The sequence below is a fragment of the Neoarius graeffei genome, chromosome 23, assembly GCF_027579695.1.
Source record: "Neoarius graeffei isolate fNeoGra1 chromosome 23, fNeoGra1.pri, whole genome shotgun sequence".
Taxonomy (NCBI): Eukaryota; Metazoa; Chordata; class Actinopteri; order Siluriformes; family Ariidae; genus Neoarius; species Neoarius graeffei.
The window spans coordinates 43,295,524-43,322,867 of NC_083591.1; the positions used below are offsets into that span (position 1 = coordinate 43,295,524).

General features: G+C 41.2%; 1 protein-coding gene across 2 annotated transcripts in view; it reads left to right on the plus strand.

The window, feature by feature from the left end:
• Positions 1-9,197: 9,197 nt before the first annotated feature.
• The window catches only part of sirt6 (sirtuin 6), an 88,009-nt gene continuing 69,862 nt past the window's right edge, over positions 9,198-27,344 (plus strand). For both annotated transcript variants that reach the window (XM_060905350.1, XM_060905349.1), the window contains exons 1-2: positions 9,198-9,392; positions 21,801-21,928. In XM_060905350.1, coding sequence (XP_060761333.1) covers positions 9,327-9,392; positions 21,801-21,928 — 194 coding nt within the window. In that variant the 5' untranslated portion in view covers positions 9,198-9,326. The remainder of the gene's footprint in view (positions 9,393-21,800; positions 21,929-27,344) is intronic.

A 27,344-nucleotide genomic window follows, 5' to 3' on the forward strand; every position in this document is an offset into this window, starting at 1 on the left:
GTAAATCAGCATAAATACTGTTAATTAATACAAAACATTGTGAATCAATACAAGCAATACAAATCCATACACTGTTAATTAATACAAACACTTCAAATCAATACAAACATTGGTCATTAATATACTTAATCAGTGCAAACACTGTGAAACAATCAACATGATCAACACAAATACTGTTAATCAACATCAAAATGGCTTTGTTTTTCATAAACAGTATACAGATCTACTCTGTGCAGAAGGCTATTACGGTTAACTGCTTTGGATACATAATGGAAACATAATTCAGTTTAATTCACTTCAGTTTTATCTGTAGAGTGCTTTTCACCATGAATGTTGTCACAATACAGCTTTACAGAAATACTGCATATAAATCCCAGATATAAATTTTACACTTATAAATGTATCCCTAAAGAGCAGTCCTGAGGGGACGGTGGCAAGGAAGAACTCCCAGAGATGACCTGAGGAAGAAACCTCGAGGAACCCATCCTCATCTGGGTGGCACTGGATATTACGATTATAAATAACTCCCGTCTATAAGTGGATCCGATGTGGTCAAAAAGTGCAGCTGTGTAAGCAGGAAATGCATTATAGTTTTAATATGAAGTCTATTTTCTTGAAGTTATCAACTGTTCACTGATGGAGACTTGAGTGAAAGACTGTTCATGGCAGATGAGTCCTGGAACTCATAGTCCGAAGGCACTGTAGCAAAACTCATCTCATCTCATCTCATCTCATCTCATCATCTCTAGCCGCTATATCCTTCTACAGGGTCGCAGGCAAGCTGGAGCCTATCCCAGCTGACTACGGGCGAAAGGCGGGGTACACCCTGGACAAGTCGCCAGGTCATCACAGGGCTGACACATAGACACAGACAACCATTCACACTCACACCTACGGTCAATTTAGAGTCACCAGTTAACCTAACCTGCATGTCTTTGGACTGTGGGGGAAACCGGAGCACCCGGAGGAAACCCACGCGGACACGGGGAGAACATGCAAACTCCACACAGAAAGGCCCTCGCCGGCCACGGGGCTCGAACCCGGACCTTCTTGCTGTGAGGCGACAGCGCTAACCACTACACCACCGTGCCGCCTGTAGCAAAACTGTTCGTTATCAATTGCAGACCAAGCCATCTTGAGCGAGTGGTTTCTAAGTGATGAAAACTCCAACCAACAACCAGAAGTAGGGGATCGGGATGGATCAAGGAATGGGTCAGGATCACTGGTATCTCAGGAGTAGAGAGAGAGAGCGAGAGAGAGAAAATACATACATACATAAGAAGACAGAATTACTCAATCTTTCAAAACATATTCAAATATTACATTACAATATTTTTGGTTCAATTTTGATAGCAGGGACCAAAATAATTATATCATTCTTTACTTTTAAATATTTATCGTGCCAGTCAAAAGTTTGCACACCCCTACTCATTTATAGGTTTGACTGTATTTTGACTATTTTCAACATTGTAGAACCATACTGAAGACATCAAAACTATGCCACAATGATGACAAACCTTTATGACGTTTTGCACACTACTGGCATTATCTTAACCGGCTTCATGAGGTAGTCACCTGGAATGTTTTTCAATTAACACGTGTTCCTCGTCAAAAGTTAATTAGTCCAATTTCTTGCCTTCAGTAAATAATAAAAAATACAATAAATAATTCTGGGGCGGCACGGTGGTGTAGTGGTTAGCGCTGTCGCCTCACAGCAAGAAGGTCCGGGTTCGAGCCCCGTGGCCGGCGAGGGCCTTTCTGTGTGGAGTTTGCATGTTCTCCCCGTGTCCGCGTGGGTTTCCTCCGGGTGCTCCGGTTTCCCCCACAGTCCAAAGACATGCAGGTTAGGTTAACTGGTGACTCTAAATTGACCGTAGGTGTGAATGTGAGTGTGAATGGTTGTCTGTGTCTATGTGTCAGCCCTGTGATGACCTGGCGACTTGTCCAGGGTGTACCCCGCCTTTCGCCCGTAGTCAGCTGGGATAGGCTCCAGCTTGCCTGCGACCCTGTAGAACAGGATAAAGCGGCTAGAGATAATGAGATGAGATGAGAAGAAAAAAAACATTTAATTTGAAGGTGTGTCCAAACTTTTGCCTGGCACTGTATCATGTCAGTTTAATATTCTGTACATTCAGTACAAATTGCCGCCTTATTTCACCTGAATGTCAGTTTATTAGTGAGGTGAGCTGATTGTCTTGTTAAGGTTTGAAGCAGTCCTCAAACATTAAAACAGCTCATACAGAATACATGTCTCGTCTGCATTTAGGGCTGAATATCTTTAAAGTCCAAACTCTCATCCTATTTGTTTCTTCCACTGCTGCCACAGATATATTCCTCAACCGTGGTGCCATTGACTCACCTACTTCACCCTGTCCTGCCTCTCACCCATGGGGATGGCGATGAACCCACACGACTCATTCATTCTGCCTGCAAAGGAATAACGCTTTCTTTTCAAACCACAAATGTCAAGATTTTGGGGTTTATAGTGCTGGTAATTAATGAAGTACAACCCCGATTCCAAAAAAGTTGGGACAAAGTACAAATTGTAAATAAAAACGGAATGTGATGATGAGGAAGTTTCAAAATTCCATATTTTATTCAGAATAGAACATGGATGACATATCAAATGTTTAAACTGAGAAAATGTATCATTTAAAGAGAAAAATTAGGTGATTTTAAACTTCATGAGAACAACACATCTCAAAAAAGTTGGGACAAGGCCATGTTTACCACTGTGAGACATCCCCTTTTCTCTTTACAACAGTCTGTAAACGTCTGGGGACTGAGGAGACAAGTTGCTCAAGTTTAGGGATAGGAATGTTCACCCATTCTTGTCTAATGTAGGATTCTAGTTGCTCAACTGTCTTAGGTCTTTTTTGTCGTATCTTCCGTTTTATGATGTGCCAAATGTTTTCTATGGGTGAAAGATCTGGACTGCAGGCTGGCCAGTTCAGTACCCGGACCCTTCTTCTACGCAGCCATGATGCTGTAATTGATGCAGTATGTGGTTTGGCATTGCCATGTTGGAAAATGCAAGGTCTTCCCTGAAAGAGACGTTGTCTGGATGGGAGCATATGTTGCTCTAGAACAGACCTGCCGCATCCGGCCCTTTGGTTCATTCTGACCGGCCCGCGTAAGGTTAATTAGAAATTACAAAATAAATGTATTTTCTAATTTTACCTCATGCATGGACTGAATGTGCATTGCTTTTATTTTGAAGTTGTGTTCAACAAAAACACAATGCGCGCGACATGAACATGACATGAAATCCCACGAAACCTAATCCTGCGATAACTACTTCCGTAATTTGTCCAGAAAAACCACAAACTTGTACGTCATCCTTCAAACGGTCCAGCCAATCACATAGTGTGACGTCACCAGCAGGCGCCGGAGCCCGAGCCGATCTGTAGATCTGATCCCTACACCGAATCGACGTTGTTGCGAGCAGGTCACAAGAAGACTTTAGCCCCCAAAATGTCCACAAAAAGAAGAAAGGTAGATGCCGAATGCAGGGCTTTCAACAAAACATGGACTGCTAAATATTTACTTACTGAAGTCAGAGATAAAGCCGTGTGTTTAGTTTGCAGAGAGCAGATCCGAAAAACTGAAAAACACCAAATGAGGTGATTAGACTACAAACGTGGGCATCATTATTATAATATGATGTATCTTGCTTGATATTTGGAGTAGAAAGACAATATTGTGATGTCTTTATTGTGTTTTGGGGTGAATGTGACTGAAAAAAAAATAGTACAAACGTTCACATTTTGTTAACCATTGTTTTGGGAAATTTGATTGAATAAATGACATTTTTTTGTAAGGCAACCTCGTTTTTTCCATACTCTTACCAGTCTTAGCAGCTTGTAAAAACAATGTTATTTACTGCTTTACATAAAGAAATACAATTAATATTATGCAGAATTTAGTTCAGACTTTTGGTCCGGCCCTCCACAAAATTTTCTGTTTCTCATGTGGCTCCATGGAAAAAATAATTGCCCACCCCTGCTCTAGAACCTGGATATACCTTTCAGCATTGATGGTGTCTTTCCAGATGTGTAAGCTGCCCATGCCACACGCACTAATGCAACCCCATACCATCAGAGATGCAGGCTTCTGAACTGAGCGCTGATAACAACTTGGGTCGTCCTTCTCCTCTTTAGTCCGAATGACACAGCGTCCCTGATTTCCATAAAGAACTTCAAATTTTGATTCGTCTGACCACAGAACAGTTTTCCACTTTGCCGCAGTCCATTTTAAATGAGCCTTGGCCCAGAGAAGACGTCTGCGCTTCTGGATCATGTTTTGATACGGCTTCTTCTTTGAACTATAGAGTTTTAGCTGGCAACGGCGGATGGCACGGTGAATTGTGTTCACAGATAATGTTCTCTGGAAATATTCCTGAGCCCATTTTGTGATTTCCAATACAGAAGCATGCCTGTATGTGATGCAGTGCCGTCTAAGGGCCCGAAGATCACGGGCACCCAGTATCAAATCAAAATCAAGTTTATTTGTACAGCGCTTTTAACAATAAACATTGTCGCAAAGCAGCTTTACAGAATTTGAACGACTTAAAACATGAGCTAATTTTATCCCTAATCTATCTATCCCCAATGAGCAAGCCTGTGGCGACGGTGGCAAGGAAAAACTCCCTCAGACGACATGAGGAAGAAACCTCGAGAGGAACCAGACTCAAAAGGGAACCCATCCTCATTTGGGCAACAACAGACAGCCTGACTATAATATTAACAGTTTTAACAGGTATAACCCTCAACTGTCCTCATGGGGCCGTCCTTCACAGGAGTGGGGCGATAAAACTCCGACCAGACACAGGGCACCAGTATGGTTTTCCGGCCTTGACCCTTACGCACAGAGATTCTTCCAGATTCTCTGAATCTTTTGATGATGATATGCACTGTAGATGATGATATGTTCAAACTCTTTGCAATTTTACACTGTCGAACTCCTTTCTGATATTGCTCCACTATTTGTCAGCGCAGAATTAGGGGGATTGGTGATCCTCTTCCCATCTTTACTTCTGAGAGCTACTGCCACTCCAAGATGCTCTTTTTATACCCAGTCATGTTAATGACCTATTGCCAATTGACCTAATGAGTTGCAATGTGGTCCTCCAGCTGTTCCTTTTTTGTACCTTTAACTTTTCCAGCCTCTTATTGCCCCTGTCCCAACTTTTTTGAGATGTGTTGCTGTCATGAAATTTCAAATGAGCCAATATTTGGCATGAAATTTCAAAATGTCTCACTTTCGACATTTGATATGTTGTCTATGTTCTATTGTGAATACAATATCAGTTTTTGAGATTTGTAAATTATTGCATTCCGTTTTTATTTACAATTTGTACTTTGTCCCAACTTTATTGGAATCGGGGTTGTAAATTCAACACCACACACATACAAGAGGCAGCAGTATCGAGTGACCATGCCTATTGGATTCCACACTGGAGTAATACTGTACTTTACTATAACTTCCTGGATGGTAAGGTTTCTCATTCACTTTTAGTAACCAGTACATTCTGGTCAGAGTTGATAGAGAGCTAATTAATAATAATAATAATAATTCTTATTTTAGGGCCGGCACGGTGGTGTAGTGGTTAGCACTGTTGCCTCACAACAAGAAGTTCCTGGGTTCGAGCCCGGTGGCTGGCGAGGGCCTTTCTGTGCGGAGTTTGCATGTTCTCCCCGTGTCTGAGTGGGTTTCCTCCGGGTGCTCCGGTTTCCCCCACAGTCCAAAGACATGCAGGTTAGGCTAATTGGTGGCTCTAAATTGACCGTAGGTGTGAATGTGAATGTGAATGGTTGTGTCTCTATGTGTCAGCCCTGCGATCACTTGGCGACTTGTCCAGGGTGTACCCCGCCTTTCGCCCGCAGTCAGCTGGGATAGGCTCCAGCTTACCTGCGACCCTGTAGAACAGGATAAGCGGCTACAGTGAACCTACCCCAGTGAACATTCAGAGAAAGGACATTGAGATCTTTAGGAGCTACAAGTACCTGGGTGTTCATCTGAACAATAAACTGGACTGGACTGATCACACACACGCCTTGTACAAGAAAGGCCAGAGCAGACTCCACCTGCTGAGGAGGCTCAGGGCCTTTGGAGTTCAGGGTCCACTTCTGAACTCTTTTTATGACTCTGTGGTGGCATCAGCCATATTCTATGGAATTGTCTGTTGGGGAAGCAGTATCACAACAGCAGAGAGCAAAAAACTTAACAAACTGATTAGGAAGGCAGGATCTATCCTGGGCTGTGCACTGGACTCATTGGACATAGTGGGGAAGAGGAGGATGTTGGCCAAGTTGTCATCCTTAATGGCGAACACCTCCCATCCATTGCAGGAGACAATAGCAGCACTGGGCAGCTCCTTCAGTGACCGGCTCCTCCATCTGCGGTGTGTTAAGGAGAGATATAGCAGCTCCTTCCTCCCTACTGCTGTGAGACTGTACAACCGGCACCGCACCAAGCACAGCACCAGACACTCCTCACAATAATGAACAATACTCTCCAAATCACTTCTACATCCATAGAAACCCCTCTGAACATATACTGTGTGCACTGACTATCAGCATCAGTACTTTACAGCGAACTGCTAGCTACACATGGTTAAAATGGCTCTTGTGCAATATACTTACTTACTTGTGCAATACTACCTTTGCAATACTTACACGTGCAATTCCACCTTTGTAATACACTGATGTTAACTGTATATCTGCAAACCTGTTAATTTACGCAAATTTATTTTTTTTTAGGTTAATATGGGACGGCCTTGGGCCGAGGTGCCCTTGACCGAGGCACCTAACTCCCAACTGCTCCCCGGGCGCTGTTAGCATGGCTGCCCACTGCTTTGGGTATGTGTGTGTGCTCATTGCTCATGTGTGTGTGCATGTGCGTATTCACTGCTTCAGATGGGTAAAATGCAGAGAGGAATTTCACAAGTGTGTGATGAATAAATCTTCTTCTTTTGGCTGCTCCCGATTAGGGGTCGCCACAGCGGATCTTTCGTCCCCATTGCTCCCTGTCTTCTGCATCCTTCTCTACCACACCTGCCACTTTCATGTCCTCTCTCACCACATCCATGTATCTCCTCTTTGGCCTTCCTTGTTTTCGTGTGCCTGGCATCTCCGTTCTCAACATTCTCCTTCCAATCTGCTCTGCATCTCTTCTCAGGATGTGCCCATACCATCTCAGTCTCATCTCTCTTAGCTTAATTCCTAAGCTCTCCACATGATGTCCCTCTGATGTGCTCGTTCCTTATCCTGTCCAATCTTGTCACTCCCATCGCAAACCTTAACATCCTCAACTCCGTCACCTCCAACTTTGCCTCCTGTCTCTTCGTTAAGGGTACGGTCTCCGATCCATACATCACAGCCGGTCTCACTACTGTCTTATACATCTTACCTTTCATTTTTGCTGGGACTTTCCTATCACAAATGACTCCCGAAATCCTTCTCCAACTGCTCCACCCTGCCTGCACTCTCTTTCTCACCTCACTATCGCAGCCCCCATTTTCCTGCACAGTTGACCCCAGGTACTTGAATTCACCAACTTTCTTTATGTCTACTCCTTGCATCTTCACTACACTCTCATCCCCATTCTCACTGAAAAAATGATTATCTCATCTCATCTCATTATCTCTAGCCGCTTTATCCTGTCCTACAGGGTCGCAGGCAAGCTGGAGCCTATCCCAGCTAACTATGGGCGAGAGGCGGGGTACACCCTGGACAAGTCGCCAGGTCATCGCAGGGCTGACACATAGAGACAAACAGCCATTCACACCTACGGTCAATTTAGAGTCACCAATTAGCCTAACCTGCATGCCTTTGGACTGTGGGGGAAACCGGAGCACCCGGAGGAAACCCACGCGGACATGGGGAGAGCATGCAAACTCCACACAGAAAGGCCCTCGTTGGCTGCTGGGCTTGAACCCCGTTGAGGTTTGCACCTGGAGGACGCTCTGGACTCTTGCAGTGGTGCTTTTGTGGCTGGGGACTGCAGTTGACTTGCTGACTTTGGGACTACGATTGTCGTGAACGGTTTTGAGCTCGGGTTTCCGTTGGTGGGGGGTTTATAGCATCAGCGAAGCTGACTTTATGTTAGGACTGTTAATGTTATAGTCATGTTGTCTGTTGTTGCCCGGATGAGGATGGGTTCCCTTTTGAGTCTGGTTCCTCTCAAGGTTTCTTCCTCATGTCGTCTGAGGGAGTTTTTCCTTGCCACCGTCGCCACAGGCTCGCTCATTGGGGATAGATTAGGGATAAAATTAGCTCATATTTTAAGTCGTTCAAATTCTGTAAAGCTGCTTTGCGACAATGTTTATTGTTAAAAGCGCTATACAAATAAACTTGACTTGAATCCAGGACCTTCTTGCTGTGATGCGACAGTGCTAACCACTACACCACCAAGCCGCTCTATCTATCTATCTATCTATCTATCTATCTATCTATCTATCTATCTACATCCTTTTTGTGTATACTTAGTACTTCTGCACTACTCCTTCACTGCCTTATCTTTTTCTCTTTATGTATTTGCTGGTGGCACGGTGGTGTAGTGGTTAGCGCTGTCGCCTCACAGCAAGAAGGTCCGGGTTCGAGCCCCGTGGCCGACGAGGGCCTTTCTGTGCGGAGTTTGCATGTTCTCCCCGTGTCCGCGTGGGTTTCCTCCGGGTGCTCCGGTTTCCCCCACAGTCCAAAGACATGCAGGTCAGGTTAACTGGTGACTCTAAATTGACCGTAGGTGTGAATGTGAGTGTGAATGGTTGTCTGTGTCTATGTGTCAGCCCTGTGATGACCTGGCGACTTGTCCAGGGTGTACCCCACCTTTCGCCCGTAGTCAGCTAGGATAGGCTCCAGCTGGCCTGCGACCCTGTAGAACAGGATAAAGCGGCTACAGATAATGAGATGAGATGAGACTTTCATAGGGAATAAACGTGTCGTGCTTTAGGACCCAGTTCAGAAAGTCTAGAGAGTTTTAAAGAAAGATTTGAAGGGAAAAAATTACAGGAAAAGCAAAAGAGTTAAGGAATAAGATACCATGAGTATGCAGAGGAAATGCTTATTTTAACCTAAGTGATGTTAAAATGGTTATTTAAATTATATATATTTAAAAAAAGACCCTAATAGCTTTTTCCAGAGTCCATCCAAGCGGCGCAGCTGAGTGACGTTTCACGCAAACTCCGTATGACGTAAGAGGCGGAGCAACACAAGCCGTGCAGGAGCATGAAAACCCCGCAACTGTTTCCAAATAAAACCAATTAATTCGTGATTGTGCATGTTTTAATAAAGATATTATAGCTCGGAATTTAACTACGCTTTGCCATGTCTGTCAACTATGCCGCCGGATTGTCTCCCTACGCGGATAAAGGCATCTGTGGACTTCCTGAGGTACCTTGTTAGCATTTTAGCTAGCGACTGTTGGCTGAATCTCAAATAGCTGACTACGGGACTATCTAGTGCACTACATAGGCTGTAAAAATCTTTATTTCATGCGTACTGTAGTGCACTTTATGTAGGGAATACAGACACAATTTGGGATTGGGCCCTAATTTATTTTACCGTTCCATTGTATTAAATTGTTGAGTTTGTTCTAGCAAGTACTGGAACGTTACACTTTATAAAACTGTTCAGAGTTAGCTAGCTCGCTAGCAAATAAATCATGTTTTACTAATTAAACACGCAACACGAGCTGTTTGAAGCGATTAATAGCATAAACCTTTAATAGCTAAAGATGGTACACAGTGTTGTTGAATTCTCGAATCTGATTGGTCGCTATAATGAGCTCCTTCTAATTAGGGTTGGACGATACATCTGATTTTCTTTTCGATCTGATACTAAGTAATACTAAGGCTAGTAACCTGATACCGATAATGATACAAATACTTTATTTTCCAGAGGTGGACAGGAACAAAGTGCATTTACTTGAGTACTGTACTTAAAGCAGATATGCAGAACCTTTATTTTTAAATAAACGAATTATAAATATTTATTTTTAAATAAACGAATTACGGCAATTCTGTGGAAAACAAAACATATTCTTGATTGCAAATCTTTGCATACTCTTACTCGTTATTTTTGCCATATCTGACTTACTGTGTCGAAGTCTGGGGAAACACCTACAAAACCACCCTGCAGCCGATACGTACAATACAGAAAAGAGCAATAAGGACAATAAACAAAACAGGATACAGAGATCACACAAACCCACTATTCATAAAATCACACGTTGAAATTTATGGATCTGGTCAAATTCAGAACAGCACAAATAATGTACAAAGCGAGAAATAATCTATTGCCAAAAAATATACAAGGAATGTTTAGTGAGAGAGAGGGAGGATATAATCTAAGGGGAGACCTAAATTTTAAAAAACCAAATGTGAGAACAATATGAAAAGCATGTGTGTATCGAGCTGTGGGGTGACTTTATGGAACAGACTGGAGACAGAAATAAAACAAAGTACAAATATAAATCTGTTTAAAAAAAGGTACAAAAATATTTTTAAACAAGTACATGGAGGAGGAAGTATGTTAACGGAGGATGATGAGGGATAAATCTATAAATAGAATAGGGTTGATTGTTATATTAGAACGAACTAACCATATGGTATGTATGGTATATATTTATTTATGGGGATAGTTTATATATTTATATTTACAGGGATATGTATGTAGTATATATTTATTTTTGTAATTATATATTTATATAGATATTTATTTTTGTAATTATATATTTATATAGATATTTATGAAGCGTATATTGTGTGTGTGTGTGTGTGTGTGTGTGTGTATATATATATATATATATATATATATATATATATATATATATATATATATAATTTTTTTTGTAGTTATATATTTATATAGATATTTATGAAGTGTATATATGGTATATAGTGTGTGTGTATATATATATATATATATATATATATATATATATATATATATTTTTTTTTTTTTTTTTGTAGTTAGATATTTATATAGATATTTATGAAGTGTATATATGGTATGTAGTATATATTTATTTTGTAGTTATATATTTATATAGATATTCATGAAGTGTATATATGGTATATATTTTTATAGGTGTATTAATGTAGTTTGGATTTCGGGGTAGTTAAAAAGGGGTGGGAAATTAAAAAAGTATTGTACTTCTTCCCACTCCTTTTTCGAACAACGTGCGGTGTTTTGTCATGTCTTAGCTCTTTATTTATTTTTTTAATTTCTCGTTTTCTTTCTTTTGTATGTACAAATAGTTACATACGTTTTTTTTATACATGTTCGAAATAAATAAATTCATTCATTCATTCAAATTAATTTCTGAGTGGAGAGTATCTCCATCCTTGACTCTTGTATGCTGCATAAAGGGGAATAAAAATCCTATATATTTTTGAGAGTTAAAATCGACCACAAAGTTGGCATTGGAGCTGCCCCGCTGAGCCAGCCAGCCCTGAGTGCATGACGTCACAGCGGTAATCGGTTTTAAGGCCGAGGCCTTTTACAGCTATAGACCAAAGTCATATAAATAAAAATTTATGATGAAGGTAAGAAATAGCGTTACCGACTTGCTCAACTAAGACTGATTTGACTTCACTGATTGTGGGTTGCCTCTCATTAAAACAGGATGGGTGTTATAACTTATGCAACATACATGTACATGCATGCATTTTCACTGATAAAACGTAAAAGGCTAATTAAATAATCAGATGAACTGAGACAATCACATTCTGAAGCAAATTAAATAATCTTATAGCGGTAACTTAAACACACAATACAAGTTACATGTATTAATCTAAATGCAGGCAAACGACGAGTTTTTTTTTTTTTTTTTTTTTAATCCAAATGAGAGTCAGAGCTTACCCGCCTGTGTTCTCGCTTCTTGAAGGCCGACTGTTTTTGAAACAATCTGACTTTCAGTTGTTCATTCAGTTCTCCGTTCATTCACTTCTTCCATGTAAGGGCGAGATGGCAGCGATATCCAGTTTAGAAATCGGACTGGTCCACTCGTTCTCTGTTTTCTTCATACTGTGTAGTCCGCCATTACTGCTCAGCTCAGGCAATTACTAAAATCCAGGATGGAATGGGATGTCACCGGTTTTAGCAACAACCGCAGGGAGGTCACTGCCCGAGTGATGTGTCCCGTCCCATTCCATCCTGGGTTTTAGCAACAACCCTTGGCTCACTCCAGGAGGACTGATGCAACTGAACTTGCTTTCCTTTTAAAATAAATAAAATACTTTCCTTTTTGTAGTTTTCTTTTCCTTTAATTGTTGGTACTGCACCGTCTTTCAGTACGGACTTATAGCCAACGCTCCTCAACAGATCAGAGGTCTCGTACGAGTCTTCAGTAAAATGTACGGATCAGAGGAGAGACCACTTCGTAGGCGCCCAGTGTGCCCGTGAACTTATTGCAAAACGCGTCCAAATCTTTGCAGTTTGAACATTGTTGGGCCATGAATGCAACGTAAATCCACCTTCTGTCGTGTTGCTGGCACATATACGTGGCATGGTGATAAATTGGCTCAAAATGGAGGATCGGAGTTGCAGTCAGCTCTGTGTTTTAGTATAGCGGAAATGGCGATGAGACCGATAGACTTCCTGCTGTGACGTTACGGACGTCAACGTCATTCACTCAGACCGCTACCTATATAAATCACTTTAATTGTAAAAATTACTATATAAGATTTATTGTTAACGCTTAAAACTATTCCTGTGCCGTTCTTGATGTCTCAAGGCATTTATAAACAAAAAGTGAGGCCATGGTTCTGCATATCTGCTTTAAGTACACTTTTTGAGTATCTGTACTTTACTTGAGTATTGTTTTTTTTGGAAACTTCTGACTTTAACTTCACTACATTTGAAAGACAAATAACCAGGGCTTTGAACCGGTTCAAGGAACGAAAACAAAAACCGGGAACTTTTTCTATTTCACATGGAACAGAAACGAAACCAGAAACTTTATTATTTTTTATGTTCCAGAACAGAAACGCTTATTAAAAATAATGGTAACCGGTTAATACCGGTTTTTATTTCGTTCCTCAAAGTTTCCGTAGCCTACAAATAAAAAAGTCATTCTTCTCCTGCGCAAGTTTCTATGACCCGCTGGGGTTCACTTCCTGTGTGACGTTCGCTGACTGAATGGAGAGAGCGGGAGGGTGGACTACTATCACGTCTCCACATCTTAAATAAGAGGTAAATATTGCAGTCTATCGTTATTCAAAAACGTCAATTTCAAACACGATATCAATATATTTGTCCACGTTAATGAGAGGCTCGCGAACATTAAATGACGTTAACCTCTGTTAGCCTATCAATGCATAGGGCCTGACTAGCCTTTGGTAACACACTAAACGAATTAGCTTTCATTTTTGGCACTTTTTCTGTTTGTGTAGATGGGAAGACATACTGAGAATCCAAATCGCCAACATTTGAAATAATAATTGTTTTGAATTATTTCTTGTCTTATTTAATGAAGGTTGTAATAGAATTAGCCTACATTTGGCTTAAGCTGGATGAGACAGAGACATAATTTTATAGCCATTTGTTAAACAGCTGACAGGGAACGTAATTAACCGTTCCGGGAATGAAATTTTTTTTGTTCTAACCGGTTCGGGAACGTCTATTTAATGGTGGAACCCAAAACCGGAAACGTTAAAATTCCGTTTCTGTTCGGAACGAACCAATAGGAAAAAAATTCTGGTTCAAAGCCCTGCAAATAACGTACTTTTTACTCCACTACATTTCTATCAAGGTCCTCGTTACTATGAAGCAGCTTTGAAAGTGAACGTTTTTTTTTTTTTTCAAAAATGTTTTTTTCGCAGGTGACACCGAGACAGCCGATCAGTAATCACTAGGGTCACGCCACGTCCATAGACCTGGATAAAATCAAGTTTAATGATTTCTCAGCAGCGTTATTTAACACGATCAGTTGCTGGCAGAATGGAAGGAGGCGGTTCTTCTGCGGAATGCACACACCCACCCATGGCCTCAAACCCATGTTTCAGTTTTCTGAAAGAATGAAAGATTCATTTCATTTAAAATGTTTGCTTTGTTTGCCGAAAACAAACCACATCACAGCCTGCAAAAACTCGCCGTCCAACCTGCGGAAGCATCTTGAGGTGTATAAATGTTTATTCCAAGAGAAAGCTTGCAACGAAGTTGTCTGTGCTTTTAGAGCTAGCGATAACATTGCAAACATAGCTATGCAGTCTGGTTAATCAAATGACTTTCTATGGATTTGCTCGCCAAGTTTCCGTAGCCTTGTCCACGGCTAACGTTTACACATAGCAAGTTAACTTGGACACCATTAGTTAGCGTGTAAAAACGGAGTTACGCTAACATGAATAACGTTAACTTATCTGAAGTCCTTTCAGAAATAGGTTTGAGCATAATCTTGCCAAATAAACAGAATGTAGAAATCTTTATTTTCTAGTAGCGTTAGCTACTCAGTATGATTTTGAGTTTGAAAAGAGTTTGCTAGCATGTCAGGTGGAGTTTCACTGGCTAGCTAGCTTAACATTAAACCACCATGATGGCACAGCATGCGTTCATTTTGTGAATTCACATTTCTGTCTTTGGTAACGGCATTAGGTTTTGTAAGCGTTGCGGCAATAATACAACGATGCGTTGACAGAAAATGTACTTTTAATACTTAAGTGTTTTTAAAAGCAAGTACTTTAACTTAAGTAAAAATTGACTGAACAACTTTGACTTGTATCGGAGTAACATTTGACCAGTGGGATCTGTACTTAGACTTAAGTAATGAACTTGGGTACTTTGTCCACCTCTGTTATTTTCACAAAAACAGGCAATATTTGTGATTTCTATAGTGAAAAGTGGTACATGCAGACATCAAAATTTGAAAGTTTCTCTTTGTTTTAATTTTTAATAACACCAGTTAGGCCACCCATTTTTTATCTTTAGGTTCACGGATTTTTTCAACATATTTTTGATGATGTTGGTCGAAATAAAAATAAGTGTCCTTGTCCAGTTTTTTTTTTTTGCATGGCAAAATTCCAATGTCAGATTAAGATGATAAAAATAATTTAAATTCAAGAGACACACTTTATACACACACACACACACACACACACACACACACTGTTCCAAATTATTATGCAAGTCATATTTTCTCAGATTTTCCTAAATTATCTATATTAATGGCAGTCATCATGATTTTCCAGTCATCAACCATTAGAGTAGAATTCAAATGTTTTTGAACGAACCTCCCAATGATAACAGTAAATTTTTTTAAGAAATAAACACAAATGCACCCAAAATGCATGTTCCAAATTATTACGCACAATTGAGTTTCCAAACATTTTATTGTCATAAAGAACAAAAAATGGTCATGTGTGAAATTAGAAACATTAGCAGGTCATGACTAACTGAAATGTAACTGAAATCAAACACTGTTTAAATCAAAACTTTATCACAAGTGAAGTCACATCTGAACATAGGACCCCTTGTTGAAAAGGACCTTCTCAAGTCTTCCATCCATTGAATTTGTCAGTTTTTGGACAGTATCTGCTGGAACTGCCTTGCACGAGGACAGAATAGCCTCCCAGAGCTGTTGTTGAGATGTGAACTGCCTCCCACCATCATAAACACTTCTCTTGATGATGCTCCAAAGGTTCTCAATAGGGTTGAGGTCAGGGGAGGATGGGGGCCACACCATAAGTTTGTCTCCTTTGATGCCCATTGCAGCCAGAGATGCAGATGTATTCTTTGCAGCATGACATGGTGCATTGTCATGCATGAAAATGATCTTGTTTCGAAAAGCACGATTCTTCCTTTTGAACCATGGCAGGAAGTGTTCTTTGAGGAACTCCACATACGTTATGGATGTCATCTTCACACCGTCAGGGATCCTAAAAGGGCCGACAATCTCTCTCCCCATGATTCCAGCCCAAAACATCACTCCACCACCTCCTTGTTGGCGCCGTAGCCTTGTTTGCATGGGGTGGCCGTCAACCAACCATCCACCACTCCATCCACCTGGACCATCGAGGGTTGCACGACATTCATCGGTGAACAGAACAGTTTTGAAGTCAGTCTTCATGTATTGCCTGGCCCACTGGAGCCGTTTCTGCTTGTGTCCAATGGATAGGGGAGGTCGAAGCGATGGCTTACGCACCGCTGCAAACCCCTGGAGGACCCTGCATCTTGTTGTTCGGGGCACGTTGGAGGCACCAGCAGCTTCAAAAACTTGTCTGCTGCTATGACAGGGCATTTTTACAGCTGCTCTTTTGATCCAACGTATTTGCCTGTAGGAAAGAGTCCTGGATTTTCCATCATCAGCACGCACACGTGTGTGCTCTGAATCAGCTACATACTTCTTGATAGTGCGATGATCGCGATGAAGTCTCTTGGCAGTTTTGATTGTTGCCATGCCTTGACCCAAGCATTCAACTATTTGTTGCTTTTCAGCAGCCGACAGGTCCTTTTTCTTGCCCGTTTTGGTTGAAAATGGTAGCCTGCTTAATAATGTGGGACAAGCTTCTTTAGTAGTTTCCCCTTTAATTGGACTCGCCTGCCAAACTAATTAGCACCGGTGTCTTCAATTGGTTTCAGTGATATACAGAGCCCTGATACACATTACCATTCATGAGTTTAACTGACAAACAAAAATTATCTTAAACACTTGTTGCATAATAATTTGGAACACAGTGTACACTGAGTGCAGAATTATTAGGCAAGTGAGTATTTTGACCACAACATCCTTTTAATGCATGTTGTCCCACTCCAAGCTGTTTAGGCTTGAAAGCCTACTACCAATTAAGTATATCAGGTGCTGTGCATCTGTGTAATGAGACGGGGTGTGGTCTAATGACATCAACACCCTATATCAGGTGTGCATAATTATTAGGCAACCTCTTTTCCTCTGGCAGAACGGGTCAGAAGAGAGATCTGACAGACTTTGAAAAGTCTAAAATTGTGAGATGTCTTGCAGACGGATGCAGCACTCTTGAAATTGCGAAGATGTTGAAACGCGATCACCGAACAATCAAGTGTTTCATTGCAAATAGTCAACAGGTCGAAAGAAGCGTGTGGGGGGAAAAAAAAGGCGCAAAATAACTGCACATGATCTGCGGAAAATCAAGCGTGAAGCTAACAAGCAGCCATTAGCATCCAGTTCTGCCATATTCCAGAGTTGCAACATCCCTGGAGTGTCAAAGAGTACAAGGTGTGCAATACTGAGGGACATGGCCAAGGTAAGGAAGGCTGAAAAACGACCACCACTGAGTAAGGCACACAAGATAAAACGTCAAGACTGGGCCAAGAAATATCTTAAGACTGATTTTTCTAAGGTGCTGTGGTTTGATGAGATGAGAGTGACTCTTGATGGGCCAGATGGATGGGCCTGTGGCTGGATCAGTAATGGGCACAGAGCTCCACTCGGACGCCAGCAAGGTGGAGGTGGAGTACTGCTATGGGCTGGTATCATCAAAGACGAGCTTGTTGGACCTTTTCGAGTTGAGGATGGACTCAAACTCAACTCCCAGACCTACTGCCAGTTCCTGGAAGAAACCTTCTTCAAGCAGTGGTATAGGAAAAAGTCAGCATCTTTCAAGAAGAACATGATTTTCATGCAGGATAATGCTCCATCTCATGCGTCCAAATACTCCACTGCGTGGCTAGCCAGTAAAGGTCTGAAAGGTGAAAAAATAATGACATGGCCCCCTTGTTCACCTGACCTAAACCCCATAGAGAACCTGTGGTCCGTTATAAAACGTGAGGTCTACAAAGAGGGAAAACGGTACACCTCTCTGAACAGCGTCTGGGAGGCCGTGGTTGCTGCTGCACACAATGTTGCTCGTGAACAGATAAAGAAATTGACAATCTATGGATGGAAGGCTTTTGAGTGTCCTCATGAAGAAGGGTGGCTATATTGGTCACTGATTTGTGTTTGAATGTCAGATATGTTTATTTGCAAATCTGGACTTGTCATATCAGTGTACCTGGTGAAAATAAATAAGTGAAATGGCTACATATTTGGTTTTTATTAAGTTGCCTAATAATTCTGCACAGTGAAAGTTACCTGAATACATACATATTCTCCTAAAATGGCCAAAACTAAAAACACCCCACTCTAACTTCCATACATATTCAGCTTTGATATTTATGAGTCTTTTTGTTTGATTGAGAACATAGTTGTTGTTCAATAATAAAACTAATCCTCAAAAATACAACTTGCCTAATAATTCTGCACTCCGTGTATATGTGTGCGTGTTCTCGTGTACAAGTTTATAACACGGACTAGCATTCCAGTACGTACTTCTCTGAAGGTATATGTGGTCATATGACCGTTGAGCTCTCATGAGCACATCGAAGGCTGATACGTTCGTGCTACTTGATTCGATAGGACTCTCTGCGGCACCATCCTCTTCTAATTCCACAGTCAGATACTTGCAGCCAAAATCGCGAACTGACGTTATGGCAGGCATATTCAGCATCGCGCTCGTTACATCACCACCTTCTTTCTGAGAACCAAAGATCGTTTTGATCTTTTCATTGTTTACTTTCAACGCTTGAGAGACGAAATCGCCCACGTTTTGGTTAGTGAGACAGTGAAAAAACTTTTCTTTACCACACTTCATGCTTACGTACAGTTGAGACGATAGCTCGGAATCCATGCTGTCAGCATCAGCCATGGTCAGCACGAGGTTGACACTGTCGTAAAGCGGTCGTAAACACCATAAAAACATTCAAGTGAATACTCAATGTCGTACATAGTTTCATTTTTGGACTCGGCTGAAGTGGATATATATAACACACATCGTCGTTTGTATTTGCGATTCTAATACTTTTTACTTAAAGAAATATGGCCTAGTACAGTACCAGGGATACAGTGCTGTTACAAGAAAAATATGTTACTTTTTTTTTTTGCATTTCTTTTTGTACGTTTCAGCAGTTAAAATAAAAATACGCACAGACTTTTTATTTTTCTAGCCGTAGTATTTAACTGGCGTCGGCGGATCCGTGATCCGAAAAATCTAAAATGAGTCGCATTATAAAACACAGGTTCAGGAATCTCCAACAAATGTTTATTTAAATTAGTATCCTTTTCAGGAGTTTTTCTTCACAGAAACAGGTTCAGGAATGTTCCATAACTATGCTTCGTTTCCTTTTTATGCCGTTGTGCACCTGATTTAAAGGGCAGAATCTGTTTATCTTTTTTTTTTTTTTTTTTTTTAAACATGAGGATTGATTCTCAAACCTGAACCCTCAGCACTTAGCCTAGTAAACTAGACCCACCCGCCTAGCGGCCAAAAATATTTTTGCCTAGCGAGTGGGTCTAGCCTCGCACCATATAAACAAAAACACCCCGGGCATCAAATCGTGCCCGCCAATCACAACGCAAGGTTTTTGTTTGGATTCTTTGGGCGGGCTTTTGCAGGAGTGACGACAAAGCTGCGCGACGCTGGAGAAAGCACAGCAGGAAAGATGGCTACGGCTAGTGAACAGCGCGCGTTTGACTCCGCTTTGGAATCAGTTTTAGAGGAATTAGACTTGGAGTTTTCGTTGAAACATGAGCAGGAAGAGGCTCTCCGCTCATTCCTTTTCAAGAAGGACGTTTTCGCTGTTTTGCCGACCGGCTATGGCAAAAGTCTGATCTACCAGCTGGCTCCGCTCGTAGCCAAAAGGATGGGGCTAGTTTGTGCAGTACGAAGAATTAATAAACAGCTTTGAAACATTACGTTTTGATTGTTTCTTATTTTCCCGTTATTTTAAATTTAAGGGAAATTATTTCACCAAACACCACTAAATAAAAATAAAAACTCTCAAAAACAGTTTAAAGGAACAGTCCACCGTACTTCCATAATGAAATATGCTCTTATCTGAATTGAGACGAGCTGCTCCGTACCTCTCCGAGCTTTGCGCGACCTCCCAGTCAGTCAGACGCAGTCAGACGCGCTGTCACTCCTGTTAGCAATGTAGCTAGGCTCAGTATGGCCAATGGTATTTTTTGGGGCTGTAGTTAGATGCGACCAAACTCTTCCGCGTTTTTCCTGTTTACATAGGTTTATATGACCAGTGATATGAAACAAGTTCAGTTACACAAATTGAAACGTAGCGATTTTCTATGCTATGGAAAGTCCGCACTATAATGACAGGCGTACTAACACCTTCTGCGCGCTTCGGCAGCGCATTGATACGGAGCTCAGATATCGCAACTTAAATGAGTGCGGTTCAGTTTGACATTACTGTCAGTCCGTTAGATAAACATTTAATTTTATTAAAATCGAAAATTAATATTTAGAGCCTGTGGGCTACAAAAATAATAGTCATTAAAGTAGCCGGCTGGACTTAATTGTGTAGTTGGCTGTATGGCCGGCAGCCGGCGCTTGTGGAAAGCCCTGTCGAATCAGCTCTGCGCATGCGCCGTGCGGCACAAAAAAATGGCAGCCACCATGAAGGAAGGAGATCCGGAGTTTTCAAACATTTGCTTAAGTGTGAAATCGCAAAATGGTATTCTAGCGAACAACAAAATAGTAAAGCTTCAGAAAAACAAATCATTCAGTGATCATTTTAATAGTGTAATTTCATCCGAACTAGACCTAACGCTCGATTTAGAACTACAAAAAGTCTGTGTGTCGGACATTTTAAGTACCTTTGTAAAAGTTTTGCAAATGTTGCAGTCAGCATTTAAAATGCTAACTTGGGGCCCGTTTACACGAGGACGCTGTCGGGTAAAAATGACTAAATATTTTATCGGAAGTGCCTTTCGTCTACACGGGGACGGCGTTTCCGAGGCTGAAAAATGGAAAAAATTGAAAACGCCTTCCAGAGTGGATAAGTTAAAAACAGCCCCCGTTGCATATCCGTCTAAACTACCCAATACGCGAAACACTGCTCGGATCTGCTCACGTCAGGTACGCGTTTACATCATACATATGTCATATACTGTACATGCCAGCCCGGGAAGTAAAAAAGTAAGAGCATGTCTGATTACATCGATCTAACGGACCTTCAAGCTGCTCTGGCAGCTTTAATAAACGTCCAGGAGTCCTTCGAACATCTATACCGAATCTGCACATATACCGTGAATGAACAGAGGCGGGTATAGTATGCTCTTACTTTTTTACTTACTTTCTTACTTACCATAGCCAGAGTAGTCAAAGTTTTCGCGGCGCAGATGTGCAGATCAGACAAGACGGAAGACGTTGCGCATGCGTGCAGACATAACGGAGGTCTTTCACAGCACCACCTAGCCGCCTGGCATGCACATCCAATTGAATTCCACACATTTATGCGTCACCGTATAGACGCAGATTTCCTCCTTGAAAACGGTCGTGTAGACGCGGAAAAAAGTGAGAACGAAAACGGACTTTTGCGTTTTTGTTTCAGACCGTCCCCGTGTAAAGTGGGCCTTAAAGTTTTTGTACAAGTTTCAGTTGATTAAGCCGTCATATTTTATTAAATGTGTCTGCTTTTGTAATAAAAAAGTACTGAAAGAAAAAGCAAACACAGCATTGCGATTTCTTATCCATCCATATACCGTACCATATATATAAAATCCCTCCCTCCCAACTGAATTTTTTTGCTCACCCGGTGGACAGGAAACGGATTTTTTTTTTTTTAAGGATGGGCTTATTATAACAGCAAAGTGGGAATGAATCTGGAATGGGATGTTCAACAAGCACATATGGGTGTGATGGTCAGGTGCTCACAAACCTTTTGGTGTTGTGTTTTATTATTATTATAATTTTTCCCCCCAGCCACCTAACTGTATTTTAATAAATACCTTGAGTCTGTAGGTCTATCATGTGCGCTTTCTTTTTATCGCTGCAGGTGTTTGATGAGCCGGATGAGTTGCGAGCTAAAGTGGAGACTTTGGCGCAGTTGATCAGAGACTCGCAGTACATGGTGGTGCACTCGGGAGCAGGAATCAGCACCTCTACAGGCATACCTGACTTCAGGTAACGGCTGAACCGCTACTTCACCCTGCGCCACTTTGAATTAAATTATAAACTGAACACAAGCGTAACAAAAACACAATCTTGTGCGTTATGGTATCTAATTTTCAAAAAGTTCTCACGCTATCCAAACTCATCAATCCAACACAAGCCTGCTCATAGAACCTAATACTGAAAATCAAGCCGTGTAGATGTACAGTTTTAGAAACCAGTGATGGGAGTGATGAGCGGTTTATTAGTAGGTTCTCGATGAGAACAGCACGTTTCTCAACTTGTATTGACTTGGGGCTTCATTAGTGAGGCCTCCGTAGATTTACCTAACCCTCATTTTATTTATTGCGGATTGATATGTGAAAGGACGGGCGGTACAGTGGTGTAGTGGTTAGCGCTGTCGCCTCACAGCAAGAAGGTCCGGGTTCGAGCCCCGTGGCCGGCGAGGGCCTTTCTGTGTGGAGTTTGCATGTTCTCCCCGTGTCCGCGTGGGTTTCCTCCGGGTGCTCCGGTTTCCCCCACAGTCCAAAGACATGCAGGTTAGGTTAACTGGTGACTCTAAATTGAGCGTAGGTGTGAATGTGAGTGTGAATGGTTGTCTGTGTCTATGTGTCAGCCCTGTGATGACCTGGCGACTTGTCCAGGGTGTACCCCGCCTTTCGCCCGTAGTCAGCTGGGATAGGCTCCAGCTTGCCTGCGACCCTGTAGAACAGGATAAAGCGGCTACAGATAATGAGATGAGATGAGATGATATGTGAAAGGTAGACATGTAAGACATGTCTTGCATAGACATGTAACAATATATCTTGCGATGATTTGATTAATCTTGATACAAATCTATGAGTATTTGAAATGTATATCGATAAAAAAAAAAAATATGAATCGTGATTTATCATCAGATTGGGTAAGCTCCCCCCCCCAGCTGTAATTGTGTTGTTTAGACAGCAGAGGGTGCAAATAACGTAAAATAAAGGGAATGAGCATGACCTCACTGTAGGTGGAAGTAACGCAGCGCTAATGCTGCGAAAACAAGATACGAAATGGGAAGGAACTGGTGTCTGACTGATTACAATGTAGATTTAACAAGAAATCCAAGTTCTCTTTTTACAGACTGCTGAAATGTAAAGAAAAGAGAAGTAAATGGAGGTAGCTGTTTGATGTTTAAAGCTGTACTGACTTTCAGGTTTTTCAAGCGTAGGTCATAAAAAGAATTTTCCCCCGACGCTCAATTATTTTTGTTTAGTGGACCGAAAGCTACCGAATTCGAATCACAGACTTCCAATTTTATTAGTTTTTTTTTTTAATAGAAAAATTAATGAATTTAGGGTCACATGGCCCTAAATTCTCCGCTATTTTTTTCCTGCTTCACCATGACCCAATTTAAGATACTACATCATGCATGACGTGGTGGGCTTTCCATGTTCGTGCAAGGCATTGTGGGATACAAATTTGAAACAGGAGAGAAAAATGGAGGACGCGAGTGTGCGAATGAAACATGAAAGACCGACGACCGTAATGGAAAGCGAGAAGAAAAGACGTTATGTTCTATACGAAGGAAAGGAAACGCAGGACCAAACTAAATAAATATCAGCACTCAGCGAGCACCTCGGTGTGATCAGCTGTTCGTTAAGCGACAGAATAATGGAACTGTCAGTGTACGGTCAAAGGTAAACCTGTAGATGGCAGTAATGCAACACTGTGGATGCCAGCTGTCGTAAAACCCAAAAGAAGAAGGTAAACCTGCGCATGCGCACGCATACGGACTTCCTCTGTCTGCCTGACTGCATGAAGCGAGTGATTTCATGCACATTATTTACTTGGGAATCCCCTCAAATTAAATAACTTTCCAGCCACATAATGGTCTGGTTTTTTTGTTTGTTTTTTAAGAAATTTTAGATATTACAGAAATAAACATGTATCACAACGACCAAATTTCAGAGGGAACTAAATTTCACCGATTTTATGAAATCAAAAGGCCGTCTACTTTTAAGCCTGACTACAGCCTTCACAAATGTTGATAAATGTTTAGTAACAAAAGGCCGACTTATTATTTACTTTTTTTTTTAATAAAAGGAATATTTTATTTAATAGGCTATTTTTTTTTTTTCGCGGTCCGGTTTCCATCAAATCCAGCGCTCTGATTGGCTGGCGAGCGGGTCCGTATCCTACGGTACAGACCCCAGTTACGGACCCTTGGTGACTCACTGGTTCACAACAACAACAAGAAAAGCAATTTTTGTCAACATTTGTTTTCGCATTTCTCAGGAGAATAGCATTAATTTAACATCATGGATAGCGATAGCGACAGTGTTCACAGCGCTTCAGTTTTACTACCCTGAGGAAGAAGAAATAAAAGAAAACATTTCAGGAGAAAGCTTAAGAGTGACTTTTTTTAAGAACAGCCCACTTCAGGAAACTCACCATCTCAGAATTTAATCGCAGTTTGTTATTATAGAGTCTAGGGATAGGAATAGAAAATTTTATTAACCTTGACCAGATTAACCCCTTCCCGGCCGGATGGGCCACGCCCAAAATTTGGAGGTCCGATCATGGGTATGACATTCATGTTGGTTTAAATTGAATATTTTCAAAGATCCCATGATTCTGATTGCTTTTTCTGAGAGAGCATATGGGTGATCTATAAATTGCTTCCAAAAAATTTGTGGGGGTGCGAAGCGTATCCACACTAGCGCCACCTACATTTGGCACGGACGACTATCTGGCTACCTAGAATTAAGGCTCCAAATAAAATATGCAACTATATCCCAAGGATTTTTTTTTTGTTTGTTTTCTACTGCTGCATATGTAAGTAAGCTAAATCAAATGAGAAAACAATGGGACTAGTGAGAATAATTTAGAAAATCTAATAAAAAATAATGAAAATCCTTGTCGACACCCTACTTCGGGCCACGCCCACAAAAATATTCTCACTATCCCATACAAACAACTAGTTCTAAAAGTTGAACCAAAAGGTAGTCTATCTATTCCAAATAGAAAGCTTGTGGGTAACATTGTTGGTAGGCTAATATTAACACATTTATAAGCTTGATTTTCCATCTTCGCCCATGGCATTTTGACCCCTAAACTGTACCTAGATGTGGATAAACTGATCTATGATACTAGAAGTTTTATTGGAATTGTATTTTCTGACTTCTTTTCTGCTATTTATAAAATATTTTAGATGTTATTGTACTTCACAAAAATACATACACTTACTGAAAGTGTAATGATGTTTAAATTTTCACCGACTAGGTATCTTGTAACACAGCAACATTGAGGCCTTATCAAAGTGACAACAATTTTCTGCTTCTCAGCTTGAAAAAGATCACTTCATGGTCACTGAAATTTTAGCCAATTTATCATTGAAAGAGGTCTTAAAATGGGTTAGAGTCATATTATAGATCTTATGGGATCTTTGAGAATATTCAATTTAAACCAACATGAATGTCATACCCGTGGTCGGACCTCCAAATTTTGGGCGTGGCCCATCCGGCCGGGAAGGGGTTAATCTGGTCAAGGTTAGTAAAATTTTCTATTCCTATCCCTAGACTCTATAATAACAAATTGTGATTAAATTCTGAGATGGTGAGTTTCCTGAATATGCTCTTTTTGGGCTGTTCTTAGAAAAAGTCACTCTTAAAACCTGTAACTTGCTAACGCCGAGCAAAAACATGGCTGAATCCTGAATGACTCCTGTTTGTATAAATAGGGGACTACATAGGTGGCAAAATGTAGTTTTTTTCCTGCCATGGAAGTGCACTTGTATACTGAGGAGGAAGCCATTTGCATTACAGCCGTGAATGAGGATTCAAAATGGCGGCTCGGCTCGGTTTTCCCTTTCAGGCGCTCTCGTTTTCTGTTAGAATTTGGTAAAGAAAAAAATAAATATATTATTTACCAGCTTAAGGTCGGTCTGTATGGTGAAATACCGTGACCTCGGCCTTAAATACTGACCTCGGCCCAGAGGGCCTCGCTCAGTACTTTCAAGACCTCGGTCACGGCATTTCACAATACGGACCTCCCAGCTGGTAAATAACACATATATATTTTACTCCAACCTGTACAAATGTGGGTAAATAATTATTGGTGGTTATTAAGAAAACAAAACAAAAGTGTGTTTTTTTTTGTTGTTTTTTTTTTTAATTTAACAAAAATATTTAAGTTGATGAGAATATGAATATAATATATAAAATTATTTTGTAATAAGACTTTCTTTATTTTATTTTTTATTTTTGTATAAAGTATTGTGAGAAATTTGAATCGTGAACCCAATATCATGCATCGAATCGTGAACTGGGTGAATCATTTCATGCCTAGTACAACTAATGTTGAAATGTCATGGATTGTTTAATGGTTAACCACCTTGAGGTCTTGTGTATATAATTTTTTTTTTTTAATTTTATATATATATAAAATAAATGGGCCAAGGGGAAGCCATGGCCTAAATGTTAGAGAAGCAGCTTTGGGACCAAAAGGTTGCCGGTTTGATTCCCTGGACCAGCAGGACTGACTGAGTTGTAATTGTTACTGTTGCCGTCGGAGACATAGTATGGCTCTGCGACCAAAACGCACTGAGGGGGCAATTCAATCTTACAAGAGTGGTTAGCGTGAATGCAGACTCCAAAGGCATTGTCCGGGATGTCCATGTGAAAGTCCCCCCAGGTGGACGTGCTCAGGTGAAGACTCCAAAGCCAACCAAAAAGTCCTGGGACCCACAGGGTACCACACTGCATCGGGACGTGAGGCGCCTCATCGTCCTCCTCCCAGTGAAGGAACAAGTCAGCAGAGACCAGCTCGCCTGATGGGTGCGATCTTCCCGTGTCGCGCCACGCCAAGATCGAGTGGGAGGTGTCGTTTGCGGCCTGCCGCAAGGAGTGTCTGAACGCAGGCTCACATGATTGACAGCTGCCTCCGCCACTCCCTGCTACGCTGAATCGCAGTGCTACGCTACCAGCGCACGGCTTGACGGCACGCTGCGCTGAACAGGTGAAGCCAGTCAGAACGCTATGCACACTATGTCTCCGACGGCTTTGGGACCAAAAGGTTGCCGGTTTGATTCCCTGGACCAGCAGGACTGATTGAAGTGCCCTTGAGCAAGGCACCTAACTTCATCCAGGCTGCTCTGGGTATGTTGTACATCGCCCTGGATAAGAGCGTCTGCTAAATGCCGTTTATATTATGTACGGCTAATAAAGTGCTATAACATAAAATAGCACCACATGAAAATTAGAGGCTTCCAAACTATACAATTTTGGTTCTTAAATCAGTGATTTGATTGAATCTGTGACAAATACAATGCAGTTCCGTTCTTAGTCGCAAATCTAATTGTGAGCAATTTGTTTTATTTCTTCAGACTTCGGGCTCGGCATATTTCTAATTCGGGAGCAGTAACGATCTAGAGAAGGGTTATTTTAAGAATGAGAGTCAC